This window comes from Anguilla rostrata, chromosome 12 (genome assembly GCF_018555375.3).
Source record: "Anguilla rostrata isolate EN2019 chromosome 12, ASM1855537v3, whole genome shotgun sequence".
Taxonomy (NCBI): domain Eukaryota; kingdom Metazoa; phylum Chordata; class Actinopteri; order Anguilliformes; family Anguillidae; genus Anguilla; species Anguilla rostrata.
This window is the reverse complement of record NC_057944.1, coordinates 20,835,577-20,849,821: the sequence shown is the minus strand read 5'-3', so window position 1 is coordinate 20,849,821 and position 14,245 is coordinate 20,835,577. Positions and strand designations below refer to the sequence as shown.

Here is a 14,245-nt window from a genome sequence, read left to right as displayed (position 1 = left end):
TTTATTCTTATGTTTAAAGCATATTCTGTGAATTTTATTTTGTCTACTTCCATCCCACTTTCTGTCCTGAGCTTTGATTTAAGCCTGTCTTTAAAGTCTGTTTCAGTGCTGTATTTTAGCATGCAAGGTCATGTACAATCGTAGAATACAAAAAAGGACATTACATGAAGGTGAAACTTAAGCACTCCAGAAACTTTCTTTTTTACAGCCCATAATTTCTTTTTTGTCATTTATACAACACCTGCCTAGACACACCAAACTGCAGTGATACGGAAGAAAGATTAAATTAGAGATAAAGGAGCCGACTGCACAGGACAGAAAAGGAAAGGACCCTCAAGCTGTGACTGTTCTAGGTTGCCAGGTTGAAAAGGCCATGTCCTCTGTCCCCCCCTCCAGAAAGCAGAGATTGCGGTTGCCCCCCTGACCATCACCCTGGTGCGGGAGGAGGTGATCGACTTCTCCAAGCCCTTCATGAGCCTGGGCATCTCCATCATGATCAAGAAGCCCCAAAAGTCGAAGCCGGGCGTCTTCTCCTTTCTGGACCCGCTGGCCTATGAGATCTGGATGTGCATCGTGTTCGCCTACATTGGCGTGAGCGTGGTGCTCTTCCTGGTCAGCCGCTTCAGCCCGTACGAGTGGCACACCGAGGAGCCGGAGGAGGGCACAGACGGCCAGCCCAGCGACCAGCCGCCCAATGAGTTTGGGATCTTCAACAGCCTCTGGTTCTCCCTGGGCGCCTTCATGCAGCAGGGGTGTGACATCTCCCCGAGGTGGGTCTCCGCCTGGTTTCTGCCTCCTGAAAAATTTGGTCCTGCAACCTGAAGGTTCCATTCTCGTATAGCTTACCACTGCTGTCCTGTGAGACAGATGCTAAATACGAACATCTCCAGTAAACTACAAACCCAGCTGAATAAATGGGTGTCTGTAGTAAATAAATTAATTTTGTTGTGTTATGTAAAGCATACTGTTGATGCTGCAGTGCTTTGCAGTATGTTACAGGTTTAAAGCTGTTCTTTAAGAACATGAATTGTATTCATGACACAAGGCTATATAATGATGCTGCAGGAACATTGCAAGAATGCTCTTTGCTGGCCAGATGGCTGTGAGATAAAGCGTTTGCTGGTGGAGGATACCTGAAATATGTTTTCGCACAGCATGCATCAAAAGCATCACAGCATCAAAAGGAAGAAGAAGTGTGAATCACAGCATTTCACAGTTTTACTGTTGGTGCATTTATTTCATAAGAAGGCACTCTCATACAGAGTCACCTACAGTACAACACTTAAGACAGCCTTTTACATATTTATTCTATTGGATTTTTACAGGCATTTCACTGACGTTTCAGACCCATAACCTTCAGGTTATTAGGCCAGTCTTGTAACCGCTACACCACACATGCTGTCTTTTAAGGGTCTGTTTATGCTGCTAGAAAAATGCTGACAAATAAACTGCTACAAATTAATTATGCATTTATTATTATTGACTTCTGTATTGATTGCCTATTTACAACATGCTTCTGTTTATTAGTGTGCTAAGCTATATATATGAATATTGTTTAAAAACTGACATTTATTTAACAGTGATGCTGTATATTTTAAAAATGTTGTATAATAGTATAAATAGGCCTTTAAAATAACCCACATGACAATACTCTTGAAGTGCACCAGAGTTGTATTGACAAAAATAGTAATTTCTTTCCCCTTGCATCTAAATGGCTATAATATGCATGAGGTAAGGCAAGCTTGGTGCCTTTCTTGGCTACAGTATTTTTGCCGCACCTTGAGTTTAACGGTGAAGAGTTTAGGCAAGTATAAAATTTTAATGCTAGTGGAAAATCAGATTTTATTTTTAGAATATTTATTAAAAAAATATAGTGTTTTATTATTGATAATGTCAGATTGCAGTTTAGTAAAAAATGAATGACCAGAGTTTTCAGAACATTGCTGGTGTAGGGATTTTACCAAAATTTTATGAAACACACAGGCACAAAGTTCTGCTCTGGGCAGATGCGTTGCTGTGCATTCTGGGAGATTAGATCTCAGTGATCACAAGGGGTCTGAGGACTTTCTGTCTAATCAGCACAGGTACAATAGCATGCCATTAGATTCATTTTTACTCATTGTTTGGAAATTGCAGTTCTTTGTCTGTCATGGCTGTGAGTTCTCATGTATGAACAGTTTGAGAAATTCACTATCAATCTGTTCAATGTCCTTGTCTCAAGCTTCTCAGTATTTTGAACCATGATGCTATGATGTGTTGTACATTACTGCCCTTCCCTGGTTTGTCCAATGCCATGGCATGAGTGCATCATTTGACCTATGAAGACTCGCCCAATCACTTCTATGCAGTGGGGAGGGGGGTTGGTGAGTTGGTCATGGGGGCGGGCTTTCTGTGCACATTCACACATGACACATGAGTCAGCATTGCTCGGGAAAAAAACGTTGCTTCCTTCCAGATCCCGTCCCATCATTTCTGTCCATCAAAGGCCTGGCTTCATGATGTCAGCCGGTCCAGTGTGTGCGTGCTGTAGTACAGTGCTGTAGTGTGCATGTCCTTTATAGAGGTCTGAATACCTTAGAGTTCCTTAGGAAAAAAAGAGAATGTGTTTTCCAGCCCCCCAGATAAGTGGTCACTCGAGTGACAGAACAAGGAGAAAGCAGGATCAAAAAACAGCGCTGCACCATGCCAAGGTACAGAGAACACAATCAAAATAATAGTGCCAGTCACCCCTGACCTATAGCACCACATGGGGCTGTAGTGGACCTATGATTTTGATTAAATCCCAACTGATACTCTCAGTTTGGATGTCGTGTGTAAGGAACTCATTCACCATAGAAGTGATAAGATTAAAACCCCCGTTCACTGGCTTTTGTAGTAGGCAGTGTGAGCGAACGTGTGTGTGTGTGTGCGCGTGTGTGTGTGTATGTGTGTGTGCGTGTGCTCATGTATGTGCGTGTGGGCGTGTGTGTGTGTATGTGTGTGTGCGTGCATATGTGCCAGAGAGATTAAAGGAGGCGCAGTGCAGACAGAGAGTCTCCTTGAGTCTCAGGTACACAAGCTACAGCGCGGTTTTTATTCCGCTGTGCACTGCACAGAGCTGTGTGGCTGCCACCATTTCTTCCTGCGTATTTATGATCTCCAGTAAATTGTAAGTTCCCATCTGTCTACAGATTATCACATACTCATTCGCGATAAGCAGCCAATAGGAGAGCAGGCATGAGGCGGTCCAAGATTGATGACGCTCGGGCTTCTCTTCTCTTCCCAGCACTCTGTGTTTATGTACTTCCTGACAGGGTGTTTAATCCATCTTCAGAGATATTCCCAGAGATCCGCGTACCGCCACTCATTTTACACGTATGTCACACTCATGATACTGTATCACTGGTTCTTAAGATTGATTTCTGCAACAATTCAAGTTACATTTCACTCACCCCCCTTTCTATCTCAGTCCTCTTCTTCCTCTCTTCCATCCCTCTCTTCTTTTTTCATTTCTCTCAAAATAAATGAGGCTAATTGTTTTAACCAAATAGGACTGCATTTTAAGCATAATTGTTCTGATGGGGGCAGAGAGGAGTGCTTCTTGCTTTGTCAGGTTTGGCTCTTGGAATATTAAAAGCATATTCCTGTAGTTGGCATAAGAAAAAATAAAATTACTACCCAGACATTGGTCTCACAGTTGGGTAGTTTGGCAGTTGGGAGAAAGGGAACGGTGGGTGGAGCATGCAGAAGGTCTGAAGATATTTTTTTGTAAACAGAATCCACTTTGGAAATTAGTGATCAAGCACAACCAAAGATAGCATGCATCAACCTCATGGTAGACAACAGAATACTTGTGTAGCACATAAATCTGGCCACTTTTAACTGTAGACATGCACACACCTGTCTTCCTGCTCCCACACAGCTCAACAAAAGCAGCCTCAAACAGGTTTTAAGCAGTCATGAAGAATGGTGATTTATTATGCAGTTTCACTCTGATGTGCTCATATGTTTCAGAGGATGAAAAGAGACAGCACAGGGTGGACTTCGGATAGAAATACTGTATCTTTTTTACAGTCCCACATTTTGAGCACCGACCTTCAGAATTCTGATGAATGCCAGTAGCTCTTGTGCATGTGAGCTGGGTCTACATCTTTTGCTGAGGTCTGGAGGGTCATCCTGATTGGTCATTCCCCTGCTTGTTTGGTCCTGAGGAGCCTCTGGAGGCCGTCCTCACAGGATGTAAAACCAAGGAGCCCCGCTTTGTTGCTCTCAGTCTGTCGAAAAATCATCAGTTAGAGTAGGATCATTGAGCTGTGTTTGACGCTGCTTCCATCACTCTGCACCAAGCCCTTCTTAGGGACACCAGAGACCAGTCAAGCGGCTGAGTGAATAAGAGTTCAAAAAGCACTCTTTGTGTCTGATTTGCAACAGTCTGCTGTGTATAACAATGCTGGTTTTGTCCCTTGTTGTACCAAAATACTGACAGCTTGGAAATCTATGGCTCTGATGTCATCTCAAACGATCACACGCGTGCACAGAGAGCAAGCCACAGACACCCGGACGGCCAACAGGGGTCACTAGAGCAATGAACTCCGTCCCTGTCCATTGGATTTCCTTTTGTGATGATACAAAGAGCCATGACTGTGAGAATAATGATCATGGCGTTGGAAGAAAATGATAGATTCATGTTTTATTAAGCATATCTGTGTTCGAATCCATTTTGTGGAGAAAGGGGGGTAATAATAAAAGGTGTGTATGTTCTGTATTGTTTATTAGTGGTGAACATGATTCTGACTATAAAAGTACAGGACATGTCAGGAAATATTTTTCCAAACTGAGTTGTTTTTAGTCTCCAGTAGTGCTCACGTGATTTTGTCTGAGAGGTTTTATCTGCGCAGTATAACCAGGTGGACAAGCTCAGCGATTAAGCCGGAGGTGAGGGAGTTTTAATGAGCTACAGCAGTTGCCGTGGAGACTGCTCCAGCGCCCCTGTGGATTGTGTTCTAGCACCAGGACACAGCTGACAGGCATCCGCTCCGGAACTCATCATGGTTGGAGTCAAAATGTTTACCCAAACAAAGGTTAATTACCCTGCGGCCCACTTTCCAGACTCTGCAGGAGCCACTGGCCCTTAGGGAGCGCTGCACTGCTGGACCTCACATTAATCCTCAGAGCTGTTCGTTCTGAGGTTAAGAGGTGCATATGCCTCTCTGGTGACACCTTTAGGTCTCCTTGGAGACCAGTCGGATTAGAATTCCAGATAATGGGAAGGGGGTAACACTGGCAAAAGTGTTGTGCCATAAGCATGATGGGTGAAGTGCTCCTGATTGGCTCGGTCAGAACAGGTGTGCATTGAACCCAGAAGATTAAGACATCATCAGTGTTTCTCATCCTTTTTCCTTTCCATGGCGCACTTTCCAAATTTACAGAATGTCATGGCGCACCGCTCTCAGAAGTGAGCAACGTACTGGCACTGATTTGATGTGTCGACAGTAGGCCTAAATGTTCTTCTGGGGTGTTAATTAAGCAATATGAATTTCAGTGACATTTGTTTTGGCTTCTGTGAATGGGATTTGTTCATTGAAGTTTTTAAATGCATTTGAACTTTTGAAAATTTATTTTTTAGAGAGTGCTGCAGCAAACACTGGTCTAGGCTATGCCATTAGCCAGAGTTGAAGTGCACGCACACTCCCCTTTCAACATAACTGGTCACACATTACAACAGGACCTGTCCTGGGTGTATTCCTGTCTCTCGCGAAATGTACCCTGAGGTTGAAGCACCCCCCGCAACCCTGACCAGGAATAAGCAAGTATAGATAATGCATGGATGGATGGATGAATGGACATTACAACAGGTGATAGCACCAATCATAGCAGAGGCAGATGTTGCTTTGAATGGAATCCCGTGGGCACTTGGCATGCCATTGTGTGCAGCCATTATAGTGATGTGCCATTGTCAAATTAAACCGAACCCAGATCTGGTGGGACAGACACAATTGTGCTCCACCACTGTGGGCTTTCAGCTATAGTCAGTTAGGTAATGACATATCTCAGGCTCCACCCTGTGCCCTCTCAGCAATAGGGCTCAGCCCAAACTCATTGTAAGCATATTTACAGACTTGGTCACTCCAGAACTGCCTTCTCCCCATTTCCACTGTTACTTCAGCTACTCTGATGCACTGGTGTGTTGTTTTGTTTAGTTTTCTACTCTATTTATTTCTCTGTCCTTTCACTCTGTTTGTTATACTGCTCTCGGTGTACCCTGGTTATTTATGTCTCCTGGTTTCGTGGGGTCCTCCCTGCAATGTGGTTACTCACCACCTGCGCATAATTCATATTGTTTTCCCAGTGCTTCTTTTTGTATTTGTGCAAATAGATAAAAAATAATAGGCCATGGGAGTCTCAAAGAGCTGTCACTATGAAGGGTGGGGGATTGTGTGTTATTACTGAGTGAATGGAGAGGTGTTTGTGTGTGCATGCGTGTGCGCGTGTGTGGAATCTTGGCTGAAAGATACAGGAGATGGATGTCTTGGATGATGAAACTAGCTGCATTGATTCACTGAGGGGTAACCTCTGTGAAAGACCTGCAGTCATAAAGAACAGGAACGATCGCTTCATATGCCGAGCCATGGATATTTTCACAAAGCGGGAACGTCCATCCCTCACACACAGAGACGTATCTCAGAGGCAACGAATGGGGGAGATTGTGCTATTGAACAGGAATACTTTCACACACAAACAGAGCTTGGTTTCTACACACAAGTCAAATAATTTTACACGCAGATACAGCTAAAGTTCTTCAGACAGAAACATTTATTTTACACAGAGCACCAAGGTCACCTTGAAATCCCATTACGTAGATGCCCCTCCACCTCCCTCTCAGTGGCAGCCGTGGCAGACCCCTGTGCATTTCAAATTATGTTTAATTGCCCTGTTATTCATGGGTATGAGAACATTAAAATGCAAAAAGCACAGTAAAGCATAATATGAGTAAAGATTTTTTTAAGACCATTGTCTGGCCTGGTAAATGGCATGTACTTGACTCTCTGTCCATACTGTACTAATTATTTCAATTACTATCTTGTTAGACCTCCAGGGAACATGGGACATCTCTATATAAAAAGGGACCACTTAAAGATGCTTGATTAATTAGGAAAAGATGGCTTGATTCATTAAATATACAGTAGCTGATAAATAATTTAAGAAAACACCATTGACGTAAATGATGAGCATTGGTGCCTGTTTCATGCAATGATATGATGTTCATTTATTTTTATTCAGCTGGCCCATAATACACCAATTGAATAATCCTGGCTTGGGGCATGTAATTGCTTCCATCGATATATAAAATGACATAAAAATGTAAAAATACCTCAGCATGGGTTGCGGCTTGAATGGGCTTTGTCTCATCTCATGCACGGACAAATTGATTTGCTGGTGCTAAATTCTTAATAAGAGCAATGGGAAGAAATCACAGGAATAACAAAGAGCAGGCTGGTGGTGGCTGTCCAGGCAGACCTTCTCATTTATTTATTGTTTCTCCCCAAGGTCAGCAATTGCAAGTGACTTCTCTACTCTTCCTGTCTCTCTTTCAGGCTCCCCCTCCTCTCCCTTTGTCTTCTGCAGTTTGCATTTTTCTTATTCTCACTTTCTCTCTCCATCTGAAATGGTGTTGTCTCTTTCTGTTCCTGCTTATCTCTCTCTTTTTCTCACAGTATATTCCTTTCTCTCCCTCAGTCTTCCTTTATAATTTCCTCTTGCTCTCTCCCTCTGTCCCTTTCTTTTTCCCTTCCTGCATTTCTCCGTGCTGCGGTTTTCTTCTCTGTTCCTCGCTCTCTGTCGTGTGTGTCAGATAAGATGAAGCCTCCCTGTTGCTCTTGTCTGTTGAGTGCTCGCTCTGAAGCAGCTCTGCTTGTTTCAGCATCCCGTTGCGATTCGCCGACTACGCACACTCTCTTACCGTCCCAACAAGTGAAAAATACGAGCGCTTTAAAAATGTAATCCGCCGTGTAGCGCGTCTGCGAGTGCTGGCACGTAACATTCTCACAGCATTCGTTTCTGAGAGATGTTGTGACAGCGCTACCCTACCCTACACAGATCCGGAGTCTTCATTTCTCTGTGGCCTCTGGGAGATTTAGCAGCACATGAATGGAATTACTTATAATGGTTATGCTAATTCAAAGCGCTGATATCTTCACAAGCTGCTTTACTATTCAGTTTGTGATCGGATGTATCATTATGATATCATTACAATGCGATAATAATTATGTGATTTAACCTTTTTTTCAATTAAAATGTAATTTTTCCGTTTTTAAGCCATTGTGAATCTAGAATATCAAATACCAGGTTCTCTCAGGATGACAGCTTGGACAATGTTAATGTTGCTTCAGTGTACGCTAATCTAAACTGAAGTCTCTGAATCATATGTATCTCATTTTGCTGGTACAGACATCATAGTTAAATACAGCTAAAATAATTCCCCTCCCTCATGCTCTCCCCCGTTTACCAAGGTTCCCACTCACCCCATGCACCTCCTGCCCTCGCCCCCCTCCCCTGTCCTCCCCATAACGTCCATCACTAATGTGCCTGTCTCTGCGCAGCACCAGCAGGTGGGAACAGTGGGAGGCTCTCTGCGGATCTCTCTCACTGTCACACACACACACACACGCGCGTAAACACACACGTACGCACACACATGCACACACATGTACACACACAAATGCACACACACACACACACACACACACACACACATACACACTCACACACGCACACACACGTACACACACGAATGCACACACGCACACACCCACACACACACACACAGTGACACTGGAGAGAATGTGTCCCTCTCACAGTAAAATTCTCCCCTCAGCCCTTATGGACTTGAAGCGTAGCCAGCGCACAGCCCGTTTTTAATCGTGCATTTTTATCGTGCTGTCTGCAGTCACTGTGACAATAGAGTATAGACTATGCCATTGGAGCAGTGAATAAAAGACATTTCTTAGTATGCTAAGAATTGGTAGTGACAGCAATTAATTTTAAAAAATGTATTCGATGAAATTATTGCCACATAAGCAGGGAAAACTATTAAATTGAGTCACATATTTGAACACTGTTTTGCATCATGGTAATAGACTATATTGCAAAATATTTTTTGGAACTTTTTTGGAAATATAATGATAAATTTATTTCACAGCATGTCATTCTTAAAAAAATATTGCAACCTGGCAATAATTTAAATATCTGAACCTGGCAATAAGTTCTATATTTGTCCAAATATTGAAAAAGCGTTGCAATACTTTGATCTTGAAAATGGATATATTACCAGTATATCTCATTTCCAAAAGGATATAGCTTTATCCAACCATTTTTTTACCAATTAAACTCTTGATCATTACCAGTTTGCCTGTTTGCCCGTTAATGGTCACTTAACATCACAAATGTGAAACAAACCATTTGCCAGCTAAACTCTACTTTTGTTTTATATCCTATACATTCTATCACAGGGATATACTACCACTCATCACAGGGGTGACATCACACAGTCTGGACAGAGGTAGATGGAGAGGCAGGGAACAGCAGTAGAGAGAGGTTTACATGTTTTGGCTGCAGTTCGTCCTCCATATTCGCAGTGTTGGGATGGGGCTTTGTTCTGTAAGCCTGGGTGTACTCCAAAGGCTCTGGGAGCAGACAGCCAGTAAGCTGAGCCTAGCCGGTGTGCGTCACAGGGAAAGGGCGGGTGTAGTCTGTTTGTGGGGGGGAGAGTGAATTGGAAGAGGACGCGGGGGAGGTGCGTTCGCAGCCCTCTGGCACCTTTCACAGCTCCCACGCTGCTCTCTGGGCTCAATCTCTGGCCTTGCGCCTCTTCAGGGCGAGAGCCATCCCACCGCCAGACGGGCCGCCCACCGACTTGCCTCAACGACCTGTTAAAACGTCCGTAAAATTGAACCGGCCGGTCCGCATTAATTACCGATTTGCCATCAGTGTAAACAGGCCCTAATGTTGTTAGGGATGTCCTTTGCCCCGAGACCGTAATCAAGTGGGCTTTACAGTGGCGGGGCTCAGCGGAGCGCCCGGCCGCCAGCGTGCACACGCCCCCTCGTTTGAGAGCGCGCCGCGCGGCCCGTCTGTGCCGATGCGCGCGGTGCGTCATAAATCTTTCCGCGTTAAGAGGGAGAGCACTCCGAGGGCCATCCCAGATGATGCATGGGCTGTCACCTGTGACAGGCCTGTGCTGTACTGTCAGCAGCATGCGCCGTGTCAGCTTCAGATGCTCTGACTTTAGACCCATTACTGATCTGTTTTGTTTTTGATTGATGATCCAGGACTATGGCTTGGAGACATGTCCAGTTCTTTAATGACTACCTGATCAAAAGGTAGGATAAATTAAGATGGCAGAGATATGCCCCCCCCCCCCTTCACATGTGGAGCTCTTTGATTGGCCACTGACTGAATCAAGGGAATGAACGGTCACTTAAACGTGTTGTACCACTTTAGAGAAGGCACACCTTGAAGTGATGGCTGCCCAGACTTTGCACAGACAATGTGAGACTGTTTGCATCCAGGCGATGCACATTGCGCAGAGAGTCTGGAGAGCAGTTAAGCCTGGGTGGTATGTGAGAGCTCTAGGCCAATGAGCTGGCTGCAGGGCAAGTAACAGGTCAAAGGACACACTGCCAAATCAAGGTTGGTGATATACACTACATACTGATGCAGAGACCCAGTTTGTTAACATGGTGTGTGTGTGTGTGTGTGTGTGTGTGCTTTCCTGAATATAATTTTTATCCTTATGTTATCCAAACAGAAATACATATGCACTGTGACTGTGAACATGCAATGACAATATATCAAGAAGCAGAAGTAGTTCAGTAATCAATATTTTTCAGTGATGGTGATGATTGATAATATTGTTATATTATATATAATGATAGTAGCAATCACAACACTGAAACTGACAATTATGATGGTAATATTGTTGGTAATAATGGTGATGATGATGATAAAGATATAGGAACATGTGACCTAGTCTGGGATGCTTATCACAGCTGATGCAGGAGTTCCTCATCTGTAAGATTCAATGTTTCCGCAGTGTGACTTGCATTAGCGGTGACACTCTTAATAAATGTCAGCCGGAGCATCTTCAGAATGCGGAGCTGTCTTCACAGGGTGAAATTAATGGCACCTCAATCTATGGGTGGCCAGTGAAGCATGGCCACAGCCTCTAAGACTGTCGCCCATTGTGGTAAACCAGATGGAAACACTCGCTTTCTACCCCTCTTTTTCTCTCCCTCACTCTCTTCACGTGAATCGATCAAATGCCCTCGATAGAGAAAAGGCTGATTTCACATCGAGTTTCCATGGTCCCTGTGCATTGGCTTAGGTCCGATCGCAGCCTAGATTAATCACCAAAGCCTTCAGACTCCCTGTTCGCAAGATGCAGTCTGGGCAAATAGATTATGACACAAGTTCATTCACATGGTTGAGAAGTGACCGTGGTTTTAATCGAGGTCATCGTGTTAGAAAGAGTGAATGGTCGTAATAAGCACATGGTAATAAATCGTTTGAGTGATGGACAGAATCTGATTTGCTCAGACAGTATGGATGAGGGAGAAAGGGGCTCGACTGGATATCTTGTCTGTTTCTTCAGTTGTGCTCAAAGAGGTATGAAGAGCCCTCTAGGTCATGGTTCTGTCAAGTTGCACACGGAAACTTCTGAGCACCTTCAAGGAGGCCTTTCAAAAACAGAGTGAGCAATTTTGGATGGCTGCCTCTAGTGGTTGAAAAAAAGATAAATCTGTTTTTTTCTGCTCCAGGTTTTTTCAGCAAAAGGTTTACCTTTGATACAGAATCCTTTATTTGCCTGGTCATGTCTAGTTTTGGATAAATGTTAGATAATGGCAAACAGCTGGAGTTTAAAGTTGGTATTAGTGATAGTCATCAGACATTAACCCACACCTGTGAATGTTCTGTGGCTAGGTCGGATGGCGATGCTTTTTAGTCAAGTGGCTTGCAGATATGCAGTTGGACTGAGGAGAGGTATGGTCCTGGTTCTCTGGCTGCAGGGAGTGTACTGACTGTGGACTTTGTGTGTAAAGGTTTGCTAATTCGGTCACTGAGATTGTGCCACACCACTAAATGCTCTCTATTCCCTTCAGCGAAGTGACAGTGCTCTCCACTGAACCAGGGTGCTTACCCTGTCCCCACTGTTGGCTTACACAAGATCAAGTCCTGATGCCAGCTCACACAGCCAAATCCCTACCTCCTCTCAGCCAAAGGAACAAGAACAGACTGTTTGCACAGGGTCCCTTAGCCATGTCTCATCTGGGATTCATACCCGTGATCTCCTGACGAATCAAATCTTGCAACTGACACACTGCGTAATTCCCATATGAATGTTAACCACACCTTTGAATTATGACTCTTTATTTTGTACTGTCTTTTTTGGTATTTTAGTGATAACAAAGGTAAGCTGCAGGCTACTGTGTTTGACTGAATCCAGATCCTAGGTTACTGTGTGGAGGAGTCCTTTAAACCACCTGTAATGGTGAAGGACTTTTATCTAGGTGGTCTGAACACAACACAGGACAACTGGAGAGGCCAGTGAAGGTTCCTATGAGTGCAGGCTCCTCTCCCTGTGTCACCAGACAGGGAAGAACAGCTTGTTTAATCGTAGTCTTTCTCGTACACATATGACAGAACTGATCACTTACCAAATTTTATATGAGTCAGCCTTTGGACTTCCCCAACTGAGTGCACCCCTCTATGTGTGTAAATAAACATCTAAATCACAGCACTGCATCACATTAGAAAACATTTTTTTATAAGTTTGTAGCTTATTCTCAATATTTCTGTAACTATTTAGCAGTTGTTTTTGTGTTGCTGTAGTTGAATTCTGAATAAAGTTCCTTATTAGAAAAGATGCCACATATTTCTGTGCTCGTTTCAGTTTCAATTTTTGACATCTATTTGATGTTTCAGCGCACCTGTTATGTTTTCTTAGCGGATCGTTATCCCAGTGTCTCGGGTAATGAGCTTCGTCAAGCTCACCTTAACGAAACTAACAAGAGCTGCTGAGCGTCTAACACTGCAGAAGAACAGACTGAGATGGGTTTTTTTTTTTTGCTGTTATCTGTTGAGTTATTTCATCACTTCCTCTTTATATGCGTTTGTATGTAGCTCGGGGGTTGATGAGCAGTGACTGAGTGCATTTCCCCCCACCCCGCCCCGCCCTGCCCCGTCCCGCCCCGCCCCAACTCTGCAGGTCACTCTCTGGACGCATCGTTGGGGGGGTGTGGTGGTTCTTCACTCTCATCATCATCTCATCCTACACGGCCAACCTGGCTGCCTTCCTCACGGTGGAAAGGATGGTCTCTCCCATCGAGAGTGCAGAAGACTTGGCCAAACAAACAGAGATTGCATATGGGACACTGGACTCAGGATCCACGAAAGAGTTCTTTAGGGTAAGTTACATGTTTCATCTTCGTGTAGTTATAATTTTTTGTAGCATACATATGACTTTGCTATCACATATTTAAAAAAATGAAACTCTGAAAATATCACAAAAAGCTTGTCTTCATGTAGAATGTTAATACACTAGACTTCAACCAAAACCAGAGGTGGGCAACGAGGGCTGTACAGTATCCATTTCTGGTTTTCATGCCAATTTCAGGACTCAATTACTTCATTATCCCCAGCCCTACACCATCTGGAATTTTAGCTATGTTTCTTGGTAAGCGCATGAATGGCTTGTGTCCCTATTTGAAACGCTGTATTGTGGTCTAATCTTCAAGTGAACCAGTTTTGGTGTATATAGTCAATTAGCTCATTTAGCCAGGGTAATTGGTGGAAATTGAAACCTGCATACACACTGGGCCTCCACGACTAGAATTGCCAAAACGCTAACTTATAACATGTTCAGGTTACAGAGAAGGGTTTCTTTGTAAGAAAATAGTATTATCAGATATAAAATATTGAATCGACTCAAAATGCTAACATTTTGACTCGTATATGTTGGTAAAAGCAAGGTTCGCCCAGGTAGGAGTTTGGATTCTGCAGCAGCCTGGAGATGCAGGGTAGGATTCGTGGGGATGAGTGGGGATAGTGTGCTTGGAGTGTTCTGGAGTCTGCTAGCCTTGCCTCACATGCCCTGAGGGTGGTGCGGCCTGTGAATCTACCTCCAGGCTCAGACATACGCTACAGAGGGCTTGCTCAACGTTATCCACCTCTGTGTCGGCACGCAACGTGTCTGTGTGTGTGTGTGTGT

General features: G+C 43.9%; 1 protein-coding gene across 4 annotated transcripts in view; it reads left to right on the top strand.

Moving 5' to 3' along the window:
* gria4a (glutamate receptor, ionotropic, AMPA 4a) overlaps window positions 1–14,245 on the top strand; it is an 83,518-nt gene that overhangs the window by 57,722 nt on the left and 11,551 nt on the right. For all 4 annotated transcript variants that reach the window (XM_064303495.1, XM_064303494.1, XM_064303497.1 and 1 more), the window contains exons 11-12: window positions 397–770; window positions 13,244–13,442. In XM_064303495.1, the coding sequence (XP_064159565.1) occupies window positions 397–770; window positions 13,244–13,442 (573 nt within the window). The remainder of the gene's footprint in view (window positions 1–396; window positions 771–13,243; window positions 13,443–14,245) is intronic.